The 17,314-nt window shown below is 41.7% G+C and overlaps 1 protein-coding gene across 9 annotated transcripts in view; it reads right to left on the bottom strand.

The window, feature by feature from the left end:
- Positions 1-17,314, bottom strand: part of ASXL2 (ASXL transcriptional regulator 2) — a 212,289-nt gene that overhangs the window by 33,725 nt on the left and 161,250 nt on the right. For all 9 annotated transcript variants that reach the window (XM_033936461.1, XM_033936463.1, XM_033936465.1 and 6 more), the window contains 2 exons: positions 7,424-7,550; positions 3,490-3,624 (listed from right to left, as the gene is read on the bottom strand). In XM_033936461.1, the coding sequence (XP_033792352.1) occupies positions 3,490-3,624; positions 7,424-7,550 (262 nt within the window). The remainder of the gene's footprint in view (positions 1-3,489; positions 3,625-7,423; positions 7,551-17,314) is intronic.

Below are 17,314 nucleotides of genomic sequence, written 5' to 3'. Positions count from 1 at the left end.
AGGATGTACTTCTTGAACAGAGAAACTTTAACTAGGACTTCAGCAGAACGAGATTTAGGAGTAATCATCAGTGCAGACATGAAAACTGCCAATCAAGTGGAGAAGGCTTCATCTAAGGCAAGGCAGATATTGGGTTGTATCAATAGAAGTTTCGTCAGCCGAAAGCCTGAAGTCATAATGCCGTTGTACAGGGCCATGGTGAGACCTCATCTGGAGTACTGTGTGCAATTCTGGAGGCCACATTACAGTAAAGATGTGCACAGAATTGAATCGGTTCAGCGGACGGCCACCAGGATGATCTCGGGGCTCAAGGGTCTCTCGTACGAAGAGAGACTGAACAAATTGCAGCTCTACACTCTCGAGGAACGTAGGGAGAGGGGAGACTTGATCAAAACATTTAAGTACCTCACAGGACGTGTCGAAGTGGAAGATGATATTTTCTTTCTCAAGGGACCCTCGGCCACAAGACGGCACCCGCTCATACTCAGGGGCGGAAAATTTCATGGCGACACCAGAAAGTATTTCTTCACAGAGAGAGTGGTTGATCATTGGAACAAGCTTCCAGTGCAGGTGATCGAGGCAGACAGCGTGCCAGACTTTAAGAATAAATGGGATACCCATGTGGGATCCCTACGAGGGTCAAGATAAGGAAATTGGGTCATTAGGGCATAGACAGGGGGTGGGTAAGCAGAGTGGGCAGACTTGATGGGCTGTAGCCCTTTTCTGCCGTCATCTTCTATGTTTCTATGTTTCTATGTCGTGTTAAATAGGTTTTATGTATTTTTTTGAAGAGTAGGGTTTTAGTTTCTTTTTTTAAGGTTTTATAGTCTGTGGTCGAAGACAGCAAATTGGTGATTTGTCTGTCTAGTTTGGCTGCTTTGGTGGCCATTAGGTTGTCATATAGTTTTCTTCGTTTGACATTTTTGGTTGGTGGGTGTGTGAATCGTGAGTGGGTTCTCCTGTGCCGGGTTGAGGTGGATTGAGTTAGTCGGTTGTCCCAGTAGGTTGGGCTTTCTCCATTAATAGCCTTGAATAGTAGGCAGTAGAATTTGAAGTGTACTCTTGCTTGTATTGGGAGCCAGTGTGAGTTGTGGTATGCTTCTGTGATGTGGTCATATTTTTTTAATGAGTAGATGAGTCTTAGGGCTGTATTTTGTATTATTTGTAATTGCTTTATCATGGTCGCTGGGCAGTGGTGGTATAGTATGTTGCAGTAATCTATTAGTCCAAGGATAAGAGATTGTACCAAAAGTTGTAACTGTTTTCTGTCGAAGAATTTTTGGATTTGCCTTAGGTTTCTCATAGTCACGAATGATGCTTTTATTACTTTGTTGATTTGTGGTTGCATGGTACAGCCTCTGTCAATCTGTACTCCCAGAAGTTTTAGTGTGGGTTGAATGGGGTATGAGATCAAGTTTATTACTAGGTTAGTTAAGGTTGGAGTTTTGCTGTTTTCTAGGAGGATGAAGTTTGTTTTGTCAGAGTTAAGTTTTAGTTTGTGCTCTGTCATCCATGAAGCTACTGTTTTGAGTGTTCTGTGTATTGTGCCTGTCATGGTGGTTCTGGGTGGTCGAAGGGGAGGAGAATGGTGATGTCATCTGCATAGCTGTATGAGGTTATGCCATGTTTGTCTAGGTAGGAGCTGAGGGAGGCTATGTATATATGGAATAGTGTGGGAGATAGGGGTGATCAATAATATTGAGAGAATCAGACCAAATAAATACACCTACAACACCTAGAGATTAATTAAGCAAGAGCACAAATAATTTTTTTGAATAATTTTTCACAGGACTAGTAATTCATCTTCTGAAATCGTTATGTTGCCTCCCCATCCAATTCTGCATAAAATTTAAGTTTCTTGTGTTTTTCTCTAAGTACATTCATTCTGCCTCCTCATGAAATCTATTTTCCCTTTCCATCCCTCTTCTCAAACCTTGTTCATCAGGGAAGCTGCTCTTATCTACTCACTTTCCTCTACTGCTAAATTTAATTTTCATGTCTTCTACCTGGCTGCACCACATGCCCAGAATGGCCTTCTTAAATATTTCTCAACTAGACCAAGTCTAGTTGAGAAACATTCATAGTTGAGGCTGTTTTTACTTTAAGCCTCTCCATTCTATAGTGGGAGTCGTACTTTTCAGTTTCTTAGATAAAGCCGGAGCTGGTAATAAGAAAAGATTAATTAGCAGTAATATAACCTTAGGTCTCCTTCATACATTTCCAAACCTGGACTTGCTATCATACCAAAGCCTCTACCTGCTTTTCATTTGTTTGCCCTGTCTGTTTTAATTAGATTGTGAACTCTAGGGAATAGGGATTATCCACCTTATGCTTCTGTACAAATAATCTCTAAACATAATTTCATTATTTGTTTAGCCATTACAAGGGTGGTTTAAAAAGTTTGGTAAAAAAAAAGTAAGTTAAACAATGTAGTCTCCATCGAGGGCTATACATGTAGGGGCTGATTCTATAAAGGTGTCTAAATTGGCTAGCTCCCATAAAAATGGCACCGGCCACATGTCAATCACATTTAGGTGCCATTTACAGAATCGCAGTTAGTGGTGCCTATGCAAAAGCTTAGGCACCTGAAATGTAGATGAGGGTTTTAAAGGCCTACATTTCAGGAGCCTAAGTTCCGCCCACACAAATGCCCATTTAGGTGTTAGGCGCCGCTAAGCACCGTGCGATAGGCACCTATCTTTTATAGAAAGGATAGACACCTATCGCCCAATCTTTTTCTTAATTCTACCCAATACAGATGTTAATGAAGTTTTCATAAACGTTTCCAAAGGCACTGAAAAAATCTATTCTTGGGCACTCTCCAATAAAATTAAACACCACCAAAACAAAATTACTCTGGTTCCACACGGCCACACAGACTGCCCCCACTACCCTATCCCTACCTTCTGGCACACCGCTAAATGTGGAAAAAACTTCCAAGGTACTTGGTATCCTATTAGACTCCATTCTCTCCTATGAACTCCAAATTTCCAGCCTCTGGAAAAAAAATCTTTCTTTAGTTTAAAGCAACTAAGACTGATTGAACCTTACTTCAACAGCCCTACTTTGCTATACTAATCCAAATGCTTGTCCTAACCCAACTCAATTATTGCAATTATTCCCTCTATGCTGGCATAACCTCTTCTAATATGCACAAATGTCAAGTACATGCATTGTTTCCCCTTGAACATTCCCTTCACATGTGCTTGGAAACCCCTACTTACTTTCAGAGGCGCTTGGAAACCCTTGCTTACTTGATTTTATTGTAAGGACAATATTCAAAGCAATCTATCTGCAATGTTTTTGTAGAATGATAGATGATTTTGACATTTTTATGTCACTTTATATAATGTTGCATGCTGGATGGAATAGAAATCTGGCCTGGTAGGAAGCTTTCTCAGCATGGAATCAAGGTAGTGCTTAGCTGATTTTTCAGTTCCACTTCCTCTAATATGGAGAGCAGCAGAGCCATTTTAATATGGAACTTACTGGCTTGGAGTTTGTCAGAATGCTGTGATGCTTTCTTTCCTAAGCTAGACAAGATATTATCTGCTTTTACCGAAGGAGACGGACTAGAATTCTGAGGACTGCTAGATTGTCCATATGGCTGCTTTCCTTCCCAAGCTGTGGAAAAAAGAAAAATAAATTAATTTGTAAGAAATGTCAATATACCTATTTTTTTCAAAGACATCTATTTGCATGGACAGTTTTGCCCACCTTGCTAAACTTTGTTTTGCTTCTTTTCTGATACTATACCTCCGTGGATACACTTCCCAAAGAGCAAGTAAAGAGTCATATTAATTTAAATAACTTTCATTTGCCTTTTTCCTAATACTGGAGTATGAACCAATAAACTCCACACATTACATTACATTATACCCTATTGTGTGAGTTTGAGGTGACTCACCTGTACAGTCTTATTTCATGGCCATTGGTGCAGCAGCAGCTTTACAGAATAGGGACAATGGTTTGCAAGTAGCAAAGTGGGTTTCCCAGCTGGTATAGACACCTGTGTTAGTAGCTCAGCAAAGTATTAACTATTGAAGGCTCAAGGATCTCACAGTGCAGGAGACAAAGCCTTTCATTAAAGCACATTTCTACAATTTCCAGCAGAAATATCACAGTAGAGGAGAAAATGGCCTCCACTGCATCTAATGCAGGGTTCTGAAAGCCCATGCAGGATTTTACATTATAGCTGCTGAGCTAGATTTCTTTGTGATGTTTTTCCACTCTGGCAAAGGAGTTCATATACAAGAAGTACATTTATGAAGGGTTGCTGTAAAGTTCTCAGCCCAACCTGAAGGGAATGACATGGAGTCATGAAACTTACAAGTTATTCCACATAGTCATTCCTAAATTCAACACATGTCTTGAATTTCTGTAACTCTTCCAAAAAATACTCTGATGTCTGCTCACTGAAATACTGCTTGGCTGATGCAATCATCTCCGAATTACTCAATAATTGTCACCCTTTCAAACTCTTTTTAAGTTTGTAAACAGAAAATAGTCAGATGGAGCAAGATCTGATGGGTAGGGTGGATGGTCTATGCACTGAAACCCCAACTGCATCAAAACATCCATCGTTCTGTCAGCCTTGTGAGCAGGTATATTGTCTTGCAAAAAGAGAATTCCTTTCCGCAGCTTCCTTCTCAATGCCTCCTTTAATCAACACAGCAAGTTATAGTAGCATTCTACATTAACTGTTTGGCCCCTTGGAAGATAGACAGTCATTACAACACCTTCCTGATCCCAAAACACTGTGGCCATGACCTCACTTGCTGACTTTTGGATCTTGAATTTCCTTGGCCTTGGAGAACCTGGAGTTCTGCCATTGCATGGATTGTTATTTTGTTTCAGGATCATAGTGGTTTAATCATGTTTCATCAACAGTAATCAGTCGTTCCAAAGAGTTGGCACTAGCTCACTGAAAATGCTGCAAAATCATCTTGGAAGTGTCCACTCAATGTTTCTCGACAGCATTCAAATATTTGGGCACCCACTTGGCTGACAGCTTCTGCATACCCAGCTGCTTGTGGATTATACATACATGTTCACTAGATATCTGTAATGTCTCAGCAATATTTGCCAATCTGCCAAAATCAGGTCAAGGACATGGTTAACAATTTCAGGAGTTGACACTATTTGAAGCCTCCCAGACCTTGCTGCATCTTCAGTCTCAAAATCTCCATGCTGAAAGTTTGCACACCACTTCTTCACTGTGGACTATGATGGTCATTTGTACTTTCTTTTATTCCTGAAAACACAATCTTAACACTGCAGTGCTATTCTTCAGAACAGTATCTTCTCAAACTTTCAGCTACTTTGAGTTCTGGGTCTTCAAAGCACACAGTCTTAGCACTACATGCACATTCCTCGAGCAGTATTTCTCAGGGTTAACTCAAGTATTTCAACCCCCTTTAATCCACCAGCTTACTTTCTTCAGAAACATACTCAGAAGGGCTTTCCTCAAAGTCCATTGCCTCTTCTCTATTTAATGTTACAGCCTCTTCAGAACACACTGACGTGGAGGGGCATAATCGAAAGGGACGTCTAAGTCCGTTTACGTCCATCTCGCAAGTCGTCCAAAGTTAAAAAGAGCCTAAGACACATTTTCAAAAGAGACGTCCTACTTATTTTTACTTTCGAAAGTCGTCTAATTATACATCCTGCCGATCTGATTGTCCAAGCCGCTAAATCGTCCATCTGTATACCACATTTCCGTCCAAGTCCAAAACGCCTAGAACAAGCCCTGTTGGATGTGGGAGGGGTCTGGGGTCTGCAAAGTGATGGACTGAACACCCAGAAATGGCATCTAAATAGTGGGATACCTTACAGGGCACTGCTGTGAACTTCACAAAAAGGGTGCCCTAGCTTCTCCTCACTACAGCTCCCTTATAGGTGACGGTGAGCCCCCAAAACCACCTCCAGAATCCCGTAGACCCACGTATCAACCACCCCAATAGCCCTTATGGCTGCAGGAGCCACTTATATACCAGTCAAAAAGGGTTTTATGGGTGTATAGGGCAGTGCACATGTTTAAGTATCAATGCAGTGATTACAGGGGCATATGGGCATGGGTCCTCTTCTCTATGGGTCCCTAACCCACCCCCAAGATGACTTAAGCTGCCTCTGGGCTGGACGACTAGGCTTTTCTATGCCAGGCGGCCAGGTGATGATGGTCTGGAGGCTGAAATTTAAAGTTGTGAATATAATTTTTATGGGGGTGGGAGGGTTGGTGATTACAGGGGTAGTGTGTGTGGGTCTGTGTTATGTGTTTTAAGTGCTTATCTGGTAAGTTTAGGTGGGTTTTTGTGACTTAGACCATGTTTTACATAGTCTAAGTCACAACGTCCAAGTTCCGTCTAGGACACGTTAAGGGCACTTTTTAAGGTAGTTTGTTAAAAGTGCCCTTTAATAACCACGTAGTGCCAGATTTTCAAAAATTCTGAAAACCAAGGCCAACTGAATCCAGTTTTTTAAAGCAATTTTAATCATTTTCTCTCACCATAAAAGACAGCTTATTACCTATTCCTCCCATATTTAAGAAGCACTTGACTCCAAGCATAAAGGCACCACCAGTAGAGATCAATATACTTACATCTGTCAATAGCACTGAATATTTGGCAATGCCCAGAAGCTATCCAGGTGCAGCTGATATTCTTACCCACATAGCTAACCAGGCAAAGTCAGGACTGCTATTATGTGGTCCAACATGTTTGGCTAGTTATGCAGGCACCAGAACTGAATATCACTAATACTCAAATAACTCCTGACTCCACCCTGACTGCATCGCCGACTTCCCTGGCAGTAGCCAGTGAGGGCTGCAATGGTGAAAGTAGGTATTCAGCAGCACTGTGTCCAGCTAAATGCCGCTCAGTATCTGCTCCCATCCTCTCCTACCTGGTTTAATCATTTTGAATACTGGGCCCATAGTATTTGTTTCTTATTCATTTTACTTATTTAATTCATCTTTACAAGAGAATCCAATAACCCCAACTGACAAGCACTAGAAGAAAATTCATTTCAGAAGGGCCTAGAACCAGTGCTAAGGGGTCCTTTAACAAAGGCCCGCTAAGCGTTTTTAGCACACGCTAAATCTACGCGTGCATGTTAGTCTATGGACGCTTTAGCATACGCTAAAATGGCTAACACGCCTTTGTAAAAGAGGGGGTTAGTTTTGGTCCAGAGAAAGCAGTTTTACTGGTCATCCAAAAGTAGATCTTTCTAGAAGTTTTTAAAATCTCTCCCTAGTTGCAAGCTTTTTTCTCTCCCTGCTAGAATTTCTTCATAATACAATACAAAATCTATCATCACTTCATGTGAAATGAATTTTTAGCTGCTAATTAGAAAACTGGTAATTAAAAACAAAGTCATCACAATAATGATTCAGAGGAAAACCGTGACCTTACCATATAATAAATACCTGTTTTTGCAGATGTAGGATTGCCAGTTGTTTTGACGGCTTTCAACAAAATATGTGGGTTTGAGGAGACTGGCATACCTGCTCTACGATGCTGCTGCTTTTTTTTCTGATGCTGTTGTTTCAAAGCCTGAGGAGTAAAAAAAAGGAAAAAGTAAAAGAGAGGCAGATAACCCCCCTCCCCCAAAGAAAGATGAAGTGAGATAGCATGACAAACAAACATCAGATAAATCAAACAAATAGAAAATGGTTAGTGCTCACATACGAGTATTTATATCATTTAAACAGAAATATAAATGCTTCACACAACCTGCTATTTTTAAATCTCGCTCATAGTGTCATTCATGCTTTTCCTGTTTTCTAGCAGAATTTGCTTTTTTTCCCTCTTTGTCAGTATCTGACCACTCCCAACAGAGATCCATTCCCTCCCTCTAGTGTTAGCTTCTTCCTCTAAACACTTTAAAATTTGTTCTTTTTCTTCATTTGGATTGTACCAAGAAGAGGAGGAAGACTCGGTTTTTCCAAGATAGGATCTAAAATCTTACTAATGCTGCATATCGGTAAAACCACAGTAGGACTACAGACTTTTGATTTTTGTGCACAACTGGTTTTATATCACATGGATGACAGTGGTCTCCAACATATGGCCCCCACCCCCTAGCCCAGTCAGATCCCCCTACCTTTTTTAGTTGGCCAGCTGGCATCCATCCAGCAGGCCTGCCTTCACCCGAAAGGCAGGCCAATGTCCCTTCTTGGTGCATCGTGGGATGTACTGGGGAGGGACCTAAGACCCTGATTGGCCCAGGTGCCTAAGGCTCCTCCCATAGGAACAGTCTTAGGCACCTGGGTCAACTGGAATATTAAGCCTGTCTCCCAGTGCATTCTGGGATGCATTGGGAGTGGCCTAAGATTCCAATTGGCCAGATCCATTAGGCCCCTCCATTCAGGTGAAGGCGGGCCTGCTGGACGGTAGGGGGGAATCTGGCTGGGCTAGGGGGGTTCTGACTGGGCTAGGAGGTGGGGGTACAGCTGGTCGGGGGGAGGTGGGGGGTATAGCAACCTTTTGGGGGTTGAGGGGTGTCCAGCAGGAGGGATTAGGCATCCCTCCTGCTGGTGATGTTTTCGGGGATCATGGGGGGTGTCCAGCAGGAAGGATTGGGCATCGGGAAGGGCTGCCATTCAGGTGAAGGCGGGCTTGCCAGATGGACGGATGCATCCGGACGGCCAACTAAAAAAGAGGGGAGGGGTCTGGCTGGGCTAGGGTGGGTTTGGCTGAGCTGGGGGGGGTTTGGATGGGCTAGGAGGTAGGGCTCCGGCGGCCGCCTACCTTTCAAGGGGCTTAGCATATCTTAACATGGGTCTTTCCTGCACACTAAGTCAATTTCTAGTGTGATAGTAAAAGAGGCATTTTTCTATTTGTTAAGTTTCTGGTCATGCACTGTTAGCATTAGTGTGTGGCTATTTAAAAAAAATTAATTAAGAAGCACTTAACGCTTCTTATTTAAGAGGTATGCCAATAATTTTAGCACACTTCTATGTCCATTCCCTGCCCCAGACATACCCCATCCAAAATAACCTGCACACTTAGTATAAATCTAATGCAGAATGCTCTAGCACAGTGTTCTTCAACCTTTTTACACCTATGGACCGGCGGAAATAAAGTCCAGACCCCACTCATCTCCGCCCCCATAATAGTACTAATTCTAACACTATTGTTTCCATTCACTTTCATATATACACACAATATACTCTTATTAACAACACATAATGGTTAACCACAAAATTAAACTACACAAAGCACACTGTATGCTTCTCAACATTCATTTCTACTAGAACACAACCTCTATGCAAATACGGGACCACAAACTAAAAGTATTAATATATATAAACAAAATCCTAAGCTGCAAAACAGCATGTAGTACAACCCCAGAGAAAAAGAAACAAATGCATTTCTTCCTGAACAGTACAAAATACAGACAGCAGATGTAAATTCTCAAAATTAACACAATTCAATCACTAAATTCATAAATCTAGGCAAATGGATGTCAGGTCTCAGTTTATAAGGATAACTTTTAAGCTTCTAAATTCAGTTTGGCACAAATTTAGGAGGTCACCTTAGAATATGCCTCTCTGTATTATATACAAGTATTCCAAAGAAATAGGTACAACCTTGTACAAGCACCTACTTTATGCATGTGTGTGCTAGGGAAATTTGTTGTCTCCCTCCCTCCATGCTGTGACTTACCTTCTGGCCTGCTCCCGCCTGTTTGGTTTATGCTGTGTTATCTTCGGGCTGGCTCCCTCTTCTTCACTGCTGCAGTGCACAAAGCCAAGGGCAGTGGCTCCTCATACGTCCCGCATCTCGTCTGGAAGCCTTCCCTCTGACGCTGCTACGTCAGAGAGAAGAGCTTCCGGTTCAGGCGCAGGATGCCCATAGGAGCCGCTGCCCGCAGCTTTGTGCACTGCAGCAGTGAAGAAGAGGGAGCCAGCCCGAAAATAACATTGTCTCGGGCCCAATGCATGTGCCGGCCCTGCAGACTGGCAGGAAATTTCTGCGGACCGGCGGTTGAAGAACACTGCTCTAGCATGTCCTACATTAGGCCACTATTTTTAAGTTAAGGGTGCATTAGCTTAGTAAAAGGGCCTCTAATATAGGCTCCCTTTTATCAAGCTGCGTTAGGGTTTTTTTAATCACAGGTCACTGTGGTAAAAGCTTTGATGCTCATAGGAATTCTATGAGTGTCAGAGCTTTTACCGCAACGGCCTATGATAAAATCTCGAACGCAGCTTGATAAAAGGGGGCCATAGCTACTTACATACATTTTTCATTTATTTAATTATTTAAGCTTCAAAATAGCACAATCAAGTAATCACTTGTACAGAAAGCTGAAAATCAAGGGCAAAAATACATAATATCAATTTACAATACTCGAGTAAATAAAGAAAATTTATCGGCAACAGTCTACTACCTATGAGGATCCAATACTAAATAAAGAGAAAACTTTCAAAAGAAGAATCAGAGGAAAACAAATGTGTTAAATTATACTCAGAGAATAATCTTAATGAACCACAGAAAAAACTGCTTCCTGAGATACTGATACAGAAATGCACATAGTAGTCAGAAATGTAGTTTAGTAGTGTACAATATGTTTAATACATAAGGAAAACACAGGAAACTTGGGGCTCCTTTTACAAAGGTGCGCTATCAGTTTTAGCGTGTGCTAGCCGCTACCGCCTCTTTTTAAGCAGGAGGTAATTTTTCGGTTAGCACGTGTTAACCCGATGCGTGCGCTAAAAATGCTAGCGCACTTTTGTAAAAGGAGCCCTTGATTTAGAGAACCCCTTTCTAGATGAAATTTCCCTGTAGTCATTAATCTCCTGCAATGACTAATTTTTTCTAAAGCTTTAGAGCTTCTCTTTTTTTTTTTGTTTCCTTATTCTTGAGTATGTTTAAAATCTTTATAATTGTATATACAGTATAGTCTGTATTTGCATTTTTCTAATGTGAGGACTAATTTTCTTGCAATCAAGTGATCTTGATAATTAAATGTAAATTATAATTATAAAGAAAAAAGGGGCTCCCCATTGTATTAATTAAAGTCAAAGCAGACAAAATTGTTTACCTCATTTCAGAGTTTCTCAAGATATGACCGGGAAAATCAAAACTTTTACACTCCTGTAAAATTTCTCTTCAGTTCTGAAATAAAGCTTATGAAAAAATCCCTAACAGCATTTGTAGCCTAAGTTACAACTGAAGTTGTCCTGGAACTCCCTTTAGAAGGTACTCTAGCTTCTCTGATTTTCATTTAGTCCACAGTTACAGTAAGTCTAATCTAATCTAATCTAAAACTTAGCTTTATATACCGAGTCATCATTCAAGAAAGCTCGACTCGGTTTACAATAGTAACCACTTTCCATTTGCCTTCCCTGGGTCAGCAAGTAATAAGCTCCAACTGGAGGAATCAATTTGAAAGCTAAAAACACTTCTGCATTATTTTCTATTACAAAATTATTAACCACACAGAGGACAGCGTCCAAATTGACAGCTCCACCTCCTTCAGCTCAAGCAATTGCCTCATCTCATTAAGAAAGTCCAAAACATTTCTCAGCCAAGTATTACCAGCTTAAACCCTACTTTCCCCTTTACAGTGGACATCGTAAAAAAAACCTGAAACTATACATCTCCCCCTCTCTAGATGTTCAAAATTTTCCCTACAGAGAACTTTAAATACATTAAACATAAAGGCCCTGATTCTGTATAGGACGCCCAGGAGAGGTGTCCTATACAGAATCGGTCCTACATTAAACCCCGATTCTGTAACCGGCGTCCATGGTACAGACGCCGGTTAGAGAATCGGGTTAAATTAGACGCGGCCGCTATACTTATGGCAGCAAGGGATCTCCCTGCTGCAATAAGTATAGCGGTCGCGGCCGCCTGTCCCATCGCCGACAGGAGGATGCCCAGTCCTTCTGTCGGAACCCCCCTGGAACCCCCCTCCCCCCAAACTGGTAATCGCGGGCAGGAGGATGCCCAGTCCTCCTGCCGGAAAGCCCGACGACACCCCCTCCCCAAAACTAACCTTTACATGTTGGTCGGCTGGACGGGTCTTGCTGCCGTCTAGCCGACGGGCCCGCCTCGTGGAAATGAGACGGGCCCGCCCCTTCCCGGCCCATCCCCGCTAAATCTAAGGCCTGATTGGCCCAGGCTCTAGAAGCCTGGACCAATCAGGCCTTAGGCATAGCGGGTCCGCCCATCCCCACTAATCCTAAGGCCTGATTGGCCCAGGTGCCTAGCCTGGGCCAATCAGGTCTTAGGATTAGTGGGGATGGGCGGACCCGCTATGCCTAAGGCCTGATTGGTCCAGGCTTCTAGAGCCTGGGCCAATCAGGCCTTAGATTTAGCGGGGATGGGCCGGGAAGGGGCGGGCCCGTCTCATTTCCACGAGGTGGGCCCATCGGCTGGACGGCAGCAAGACCCGTCCAGCCAACCAACATGTAAAAGTTAGTTTGGGGGGGGTGTCGTCGGGCTTTCCGGCAGGAGGACTAGGCATCCTCCTGCCCGCGATTACCAGTTTGGGGGGAGGGGGGTTCCAGGGGGGTTCCGACAGAAGGACTGGGCATCCTCCTGTCGGTGATGGGACAGGCAGCCGCGACCGCGGCCGCTATACTTATTGCAGCAGGGAGATCCCTTGCTGCCATAAGTATAGCGGCCGCGCCTACTTACAATGTAGACCAGCATTTTGCTGGCCTACATTTTAAGCGTCTCTTCCTCTACTAGGGAGACGCGTAGGGCCACCTAGGTTCGCCTAAGGCCCGCCTAAGGCCCTTAGGCGAGCTTAGGCATCTTGCGGGTCTCCCTAGGCTCCCGGAGGCGCCTTCAATATAGGCGGCCTGCCTGGGGAGCATTTTTTTAAAAAACGTGCATCCCGATTGGCTGATTAGACAGCTGTAGGACGCCTACTGCTGCCTAAAATCAGGATGCACTTTGGAGAATCAGGCCCAAAGGGTCCAAATCAGAGATCATTCCACCAATTTTTCAAAAATGTTTTTTTTTTTCATTTTTTGGACTCGATATTTTAAATCTGATCTGTACTAGTTTAAGTACAGGTATCCTTCCAAAAGAATGGAAAGAAGCAGTTATTCATCCCATTATCAAAGACTATACAATCTGTTCATAAGAGGTCTCAAATTATTGACCTATTTCAAACATTCCTTTCTTGGCAAAGCTTACAGAAAAGATAGTTTTTCGCCAAATCTCAGATTTTGTAGAACAAACAAAAGTTCTCCATCCAAACCAAACCTGATTCCGTCAACATCATTCCACAGAACTTTCACTTATTGGGTTGACTACTAAAATTCTCTATCACCTCGACTACCACCACTTTGTCTTATTTATCTTTTTAGATCTATCATCGGCATTTGACACGATTCATCATAAGCTTCTTCTGTCTCGTCTGAGTGAAATTGGTATTAAAGACCAGGTCTTGGACTGGTTTTTATCTTTTTTTTACAGATCGTTCTTCCAAGGTAGTGTTTAATTCTACATCGTCTGACTCATTTACTACTGATTATGGGATTCCTCAGGGTTCTATTTTATCGCCCTTATTTTTCAATATTTTTTGGGCCCCCCTTTTAACATTAGGGCAATCTATCGGGTTTACAATGTTTGCTTATGCAGATGATGTCCAACTAATACACCCAATAGATCTAAATAATCCCTCAGAAATAAAATTTATACACCAAAAATTAGAAAAGATTAACTCCTGGTTGGACGTACATATGCTATCGTTGAACATTGAAAAATCCAAAGTAATGATTTTTCCCAACAAGGAGGGACTTTCCTTGCAGACCCCTCTTACATTCAAATCTCAATCTATTAAAACCGTACCTTCACTTAAATTACTTGGAGTAACTTTTGATAACAAATTTCATTATCATCTTCATATCAGTACAGTGGTCCAACATTGCTTTTATCGGCTCCGTATGATCAGATCATTATCGAAACTATTAGATGCCGCATCCTTGAACATTTTGATTCACTCTCTCGTGATCTCATGCATTGACTATTGTAATGCCCTTTATAAAGGTATAACCAAAAAAGAAATACAAAGACTTCAGATAATACAAAACACCGCCGTAAAAATCATATTCAATGCAAAGAAATCTGACCATGTCACCCCCTTGTTGCAAGAAGTTCACTGGTTGCCAGTGGAACACAGAATCACTTACAAAATTCTTCTGTTAACATTTAAGACCAGACAAAACAATCAACCTGAATTTATAAATAATCTCCTTATCCCTTATATTCCTTCTAGGTCCCTAAGATCAACAGCTAATAACCTTTCCTCTATACCGTCACTGAAGTTTATATATACAATGAAGTCTACTATATTCTCTGTCACTGCCCCCTCTCTTTGGAATAGTATTCCAAATTATTTACGTGAAGAATCAAATCTTAATAACTTTAAGCTGAAGCTAAAGACATTTCTCTTCCTTGATGCCTTTGAGACCTTACTGTCCTTTTAAGGGCAATTGAGCGAAAATACTATTGAGTTTAACAGCAGCCCTCCCTATTGTTTTTCCCTAATTGTTCTCTTTTACTTTGCCTAATGTAGTTCTTGCCTTTTACCTTTTGTTCTTGTTTGTCTTTGCTTTTAATAGTTTTTAAAAGTTTTTATAGTTACAGTTTGGGGACGTATTATCACCTCAAACTTGTATCTTAGTTAAAGTTTGTTTTTGTTTTTACAAATTTGTACACCGCCTAGAAGGCTGATTGGGCGGTATAAGAAATTTTAAATAAACTTGAAAAACTTGAAATATGCAATGAGGGGCATAATCGAAAGAAACGTCTAAGTCCATTTTGGGCATAAGTTGCTAGTCGCCCAAAGTCAGCAGTGCCTAAAGTCCATTCTCGAAAAATACGTTCAAAATATTTTTTTTTTCGAGAATCGTCTAACTGTACGTCCAGTCGTTTGATCGTCCAGACCGCTAAGTCGTCTATCTTTATACCCCATTCTCATCCCAAAATTCATCCAAGTCAAAGATGGCTAGAACAAGACCTTTTGGACATGGAAGGGGCCAGCAAAGGGATGGACTGGACACCCAGACATGGCAATATAGTGGGGCACCTTACAGGGCACTGCTGCGAACTTCACAAAAAGGGTGCCACATAAACATCTCACCATAACTCCCTGTGCTTAGATGTCTCTATCATATCTCCTCTCCCGCCTTTCTTCCAGAGCATATGTATTGAGAGCTTTAAGTTTGTCCCCATATGCTTTCTCAAGAAGGCCTCAGTGCATTTTAGTAGCTGTTCTCTGAACTATCTCCATATGGCCATCTACTTTATGCTTTCATAACTGAGCTTTCGCCATTGCATGGAGCACAATGTATTGATGAAACACTGGGATTGATTTCAAAATGGACCTCAAACATACTCCATTAGGCCATGAAAGATTTTCTCACAGATGCTAACAGTTATCTTGACAATGGTCTGGTGCATCAATCTTCTTTGCGGTTTAGCTCTGCAGAAATAGTGAACTGGATCAGCCTAAGGCATTCAAATGTCAAACCAGACTAAAATTCAAGCGCATAAGTGCCTCCACATATGCTATAATGTGTTTGAAAAAGTCCCAAGGATGGTATGAGCTCTACTGAATACACTCAGTTTGGTGTTACTTGTTCGCAGGGTAATCTCAGTGTTGACTTCATTCTGTGTTTCAGACACATGACATTACATATGGCCCCAGAATCGAGCTGACAAGGTTGCATCATATGTTCATTCTAAGATTCACAAACCCTATTTGTTCTTTTGTTCACACAGTGCCAGGGTACTCTTTTGAGAAAATTAAATCAGTACTGAACAAGTCTGCATCAATTGATTCTGATATTTCTTCCAACTTATAGTGTGTAGCTTATTTGCTGTGTTTTGCTTCCTACATGATAGGCACACCCTTGCTAAATAATTTGAGTCATCACAGAACTGACATAATCTCCATATGTTGAGGACTGTTCTGTCGCTCACTTCTGTGCACTGCTGTAGTATTTACAAGCTGCTTATTTGGTTGCAGATAGGTTGCTTTGCTGTTGCTTGTTGTGTAGCCACCCACACTGCACCGAGAATTGTCTGTTGCATGAACACTGTCAGCATACTGATCCTGTTTTATAGTTCTCATCTGCAAGACAATAAGTTCTGTAGTACATCATGTTTCAATGGATGTACAAGGCATCTTCAAAATTTTCCACACTTTTATTTTTTTAAACACTGTTTATTAAATATCTCAAAAGCAAATTACATTACTACCTGCAATGTGAGCTGGCTTGCCTGACACACTAGTCACCTGACATTCTACGACATACCCTCTTACCACTTCTCTTGCGAAAATATAAGAACATAAAAATTGCTGCTGCTAGACCACCACCATTGTGGTCCATTGTGCCCAGCAGTCCGCTCACCCGGCGGCCCTTAGGTCAAAGACCAGTGCCCTAACTGAGACTAGCCCTACCTATGTAATTCTGGTTCAGCAGGAACTTGTCTAACTTTGTCTTGAATTCCTGGAGGGTGTTCTCCCCTTTGACAGACTCCAGAAGAGCGTTCCAGTTTTCTACCACTCTCTGGATGAAGAAGAACTTCCTTATGTTCGTACAAAATCTATCCCCTTTCAATTTTAGAGAGTGCAGAAACTTTCTGAAGAACCCTCGCATTTAGAGTCATGTTCTCTTAAATGACAGTAAGGCTTGCTTTTGTTGGCAGTGCCAAGAACTATTTTATTCTGAGAAAGTCCATCATTCAGAGGGCCATAATCATATGTTGCTTCTTTCTTTCTCAAACTCTGCTCTGAAATTTTCCCAACTGCCACTTAAGTCACCACTAACTTCATGCTTTCCAGGGGTGGAATGTTGTTATTAGTTCACATGAGGACAATCAATATCACTGCAAGCCTTGCTATACACCAGTGTCTCTCAAACTGTGTGCCATGGCACAGTGGTGGGCCCTGAAGTGATTCCGGATGTGCCACAAGATATTCAAGAATTTTATTTTATTTTTAAAAATTCTCTTCATAAGTCTACACTAGAATAAATGGCATGTAAGTTGCATATGCAAGAGTCTGTCAATGTTTTAAATGTCTGTGTGCATAAGGATACAACCACCCAGACAAGCATAACTAAGGGCAAATAATTTTAGTAATTTTAGTTTTATTTTTTATGCAGTAGTTATCCTAACTTGATCTTAAGGTGGCCAAACAGGTTGAAAAAGTGACACCGAAAGCTAGAAGGATGTTAGGGTGCATAGTGAGCGGTATGGCCAGCAGGAAAAAAAAGCTATTGATGCCCCTGTATAAGACTCTGGTGAGACCCGATTGAGAATATTGTGTACAATTCTGGAAGCCGCAC

Source organism: Geotrypetes seraphini, chromosome 3, assembly GCF_902459505.1.
Source record: "Geotrypetes seraphini chromosome 3, aGeoSer1.1, whole genome shotgun sequence".
Lineage (NCBI taxonomy): Eukaryota > Metazoa > Chordata > Amphibia > Gymnophiona > Dermophiidae > Geotrypetes > Geotrypetes seraphini.
This window is presented reverse-complemented; position numbering and strand designations above follow the sequence as displayed.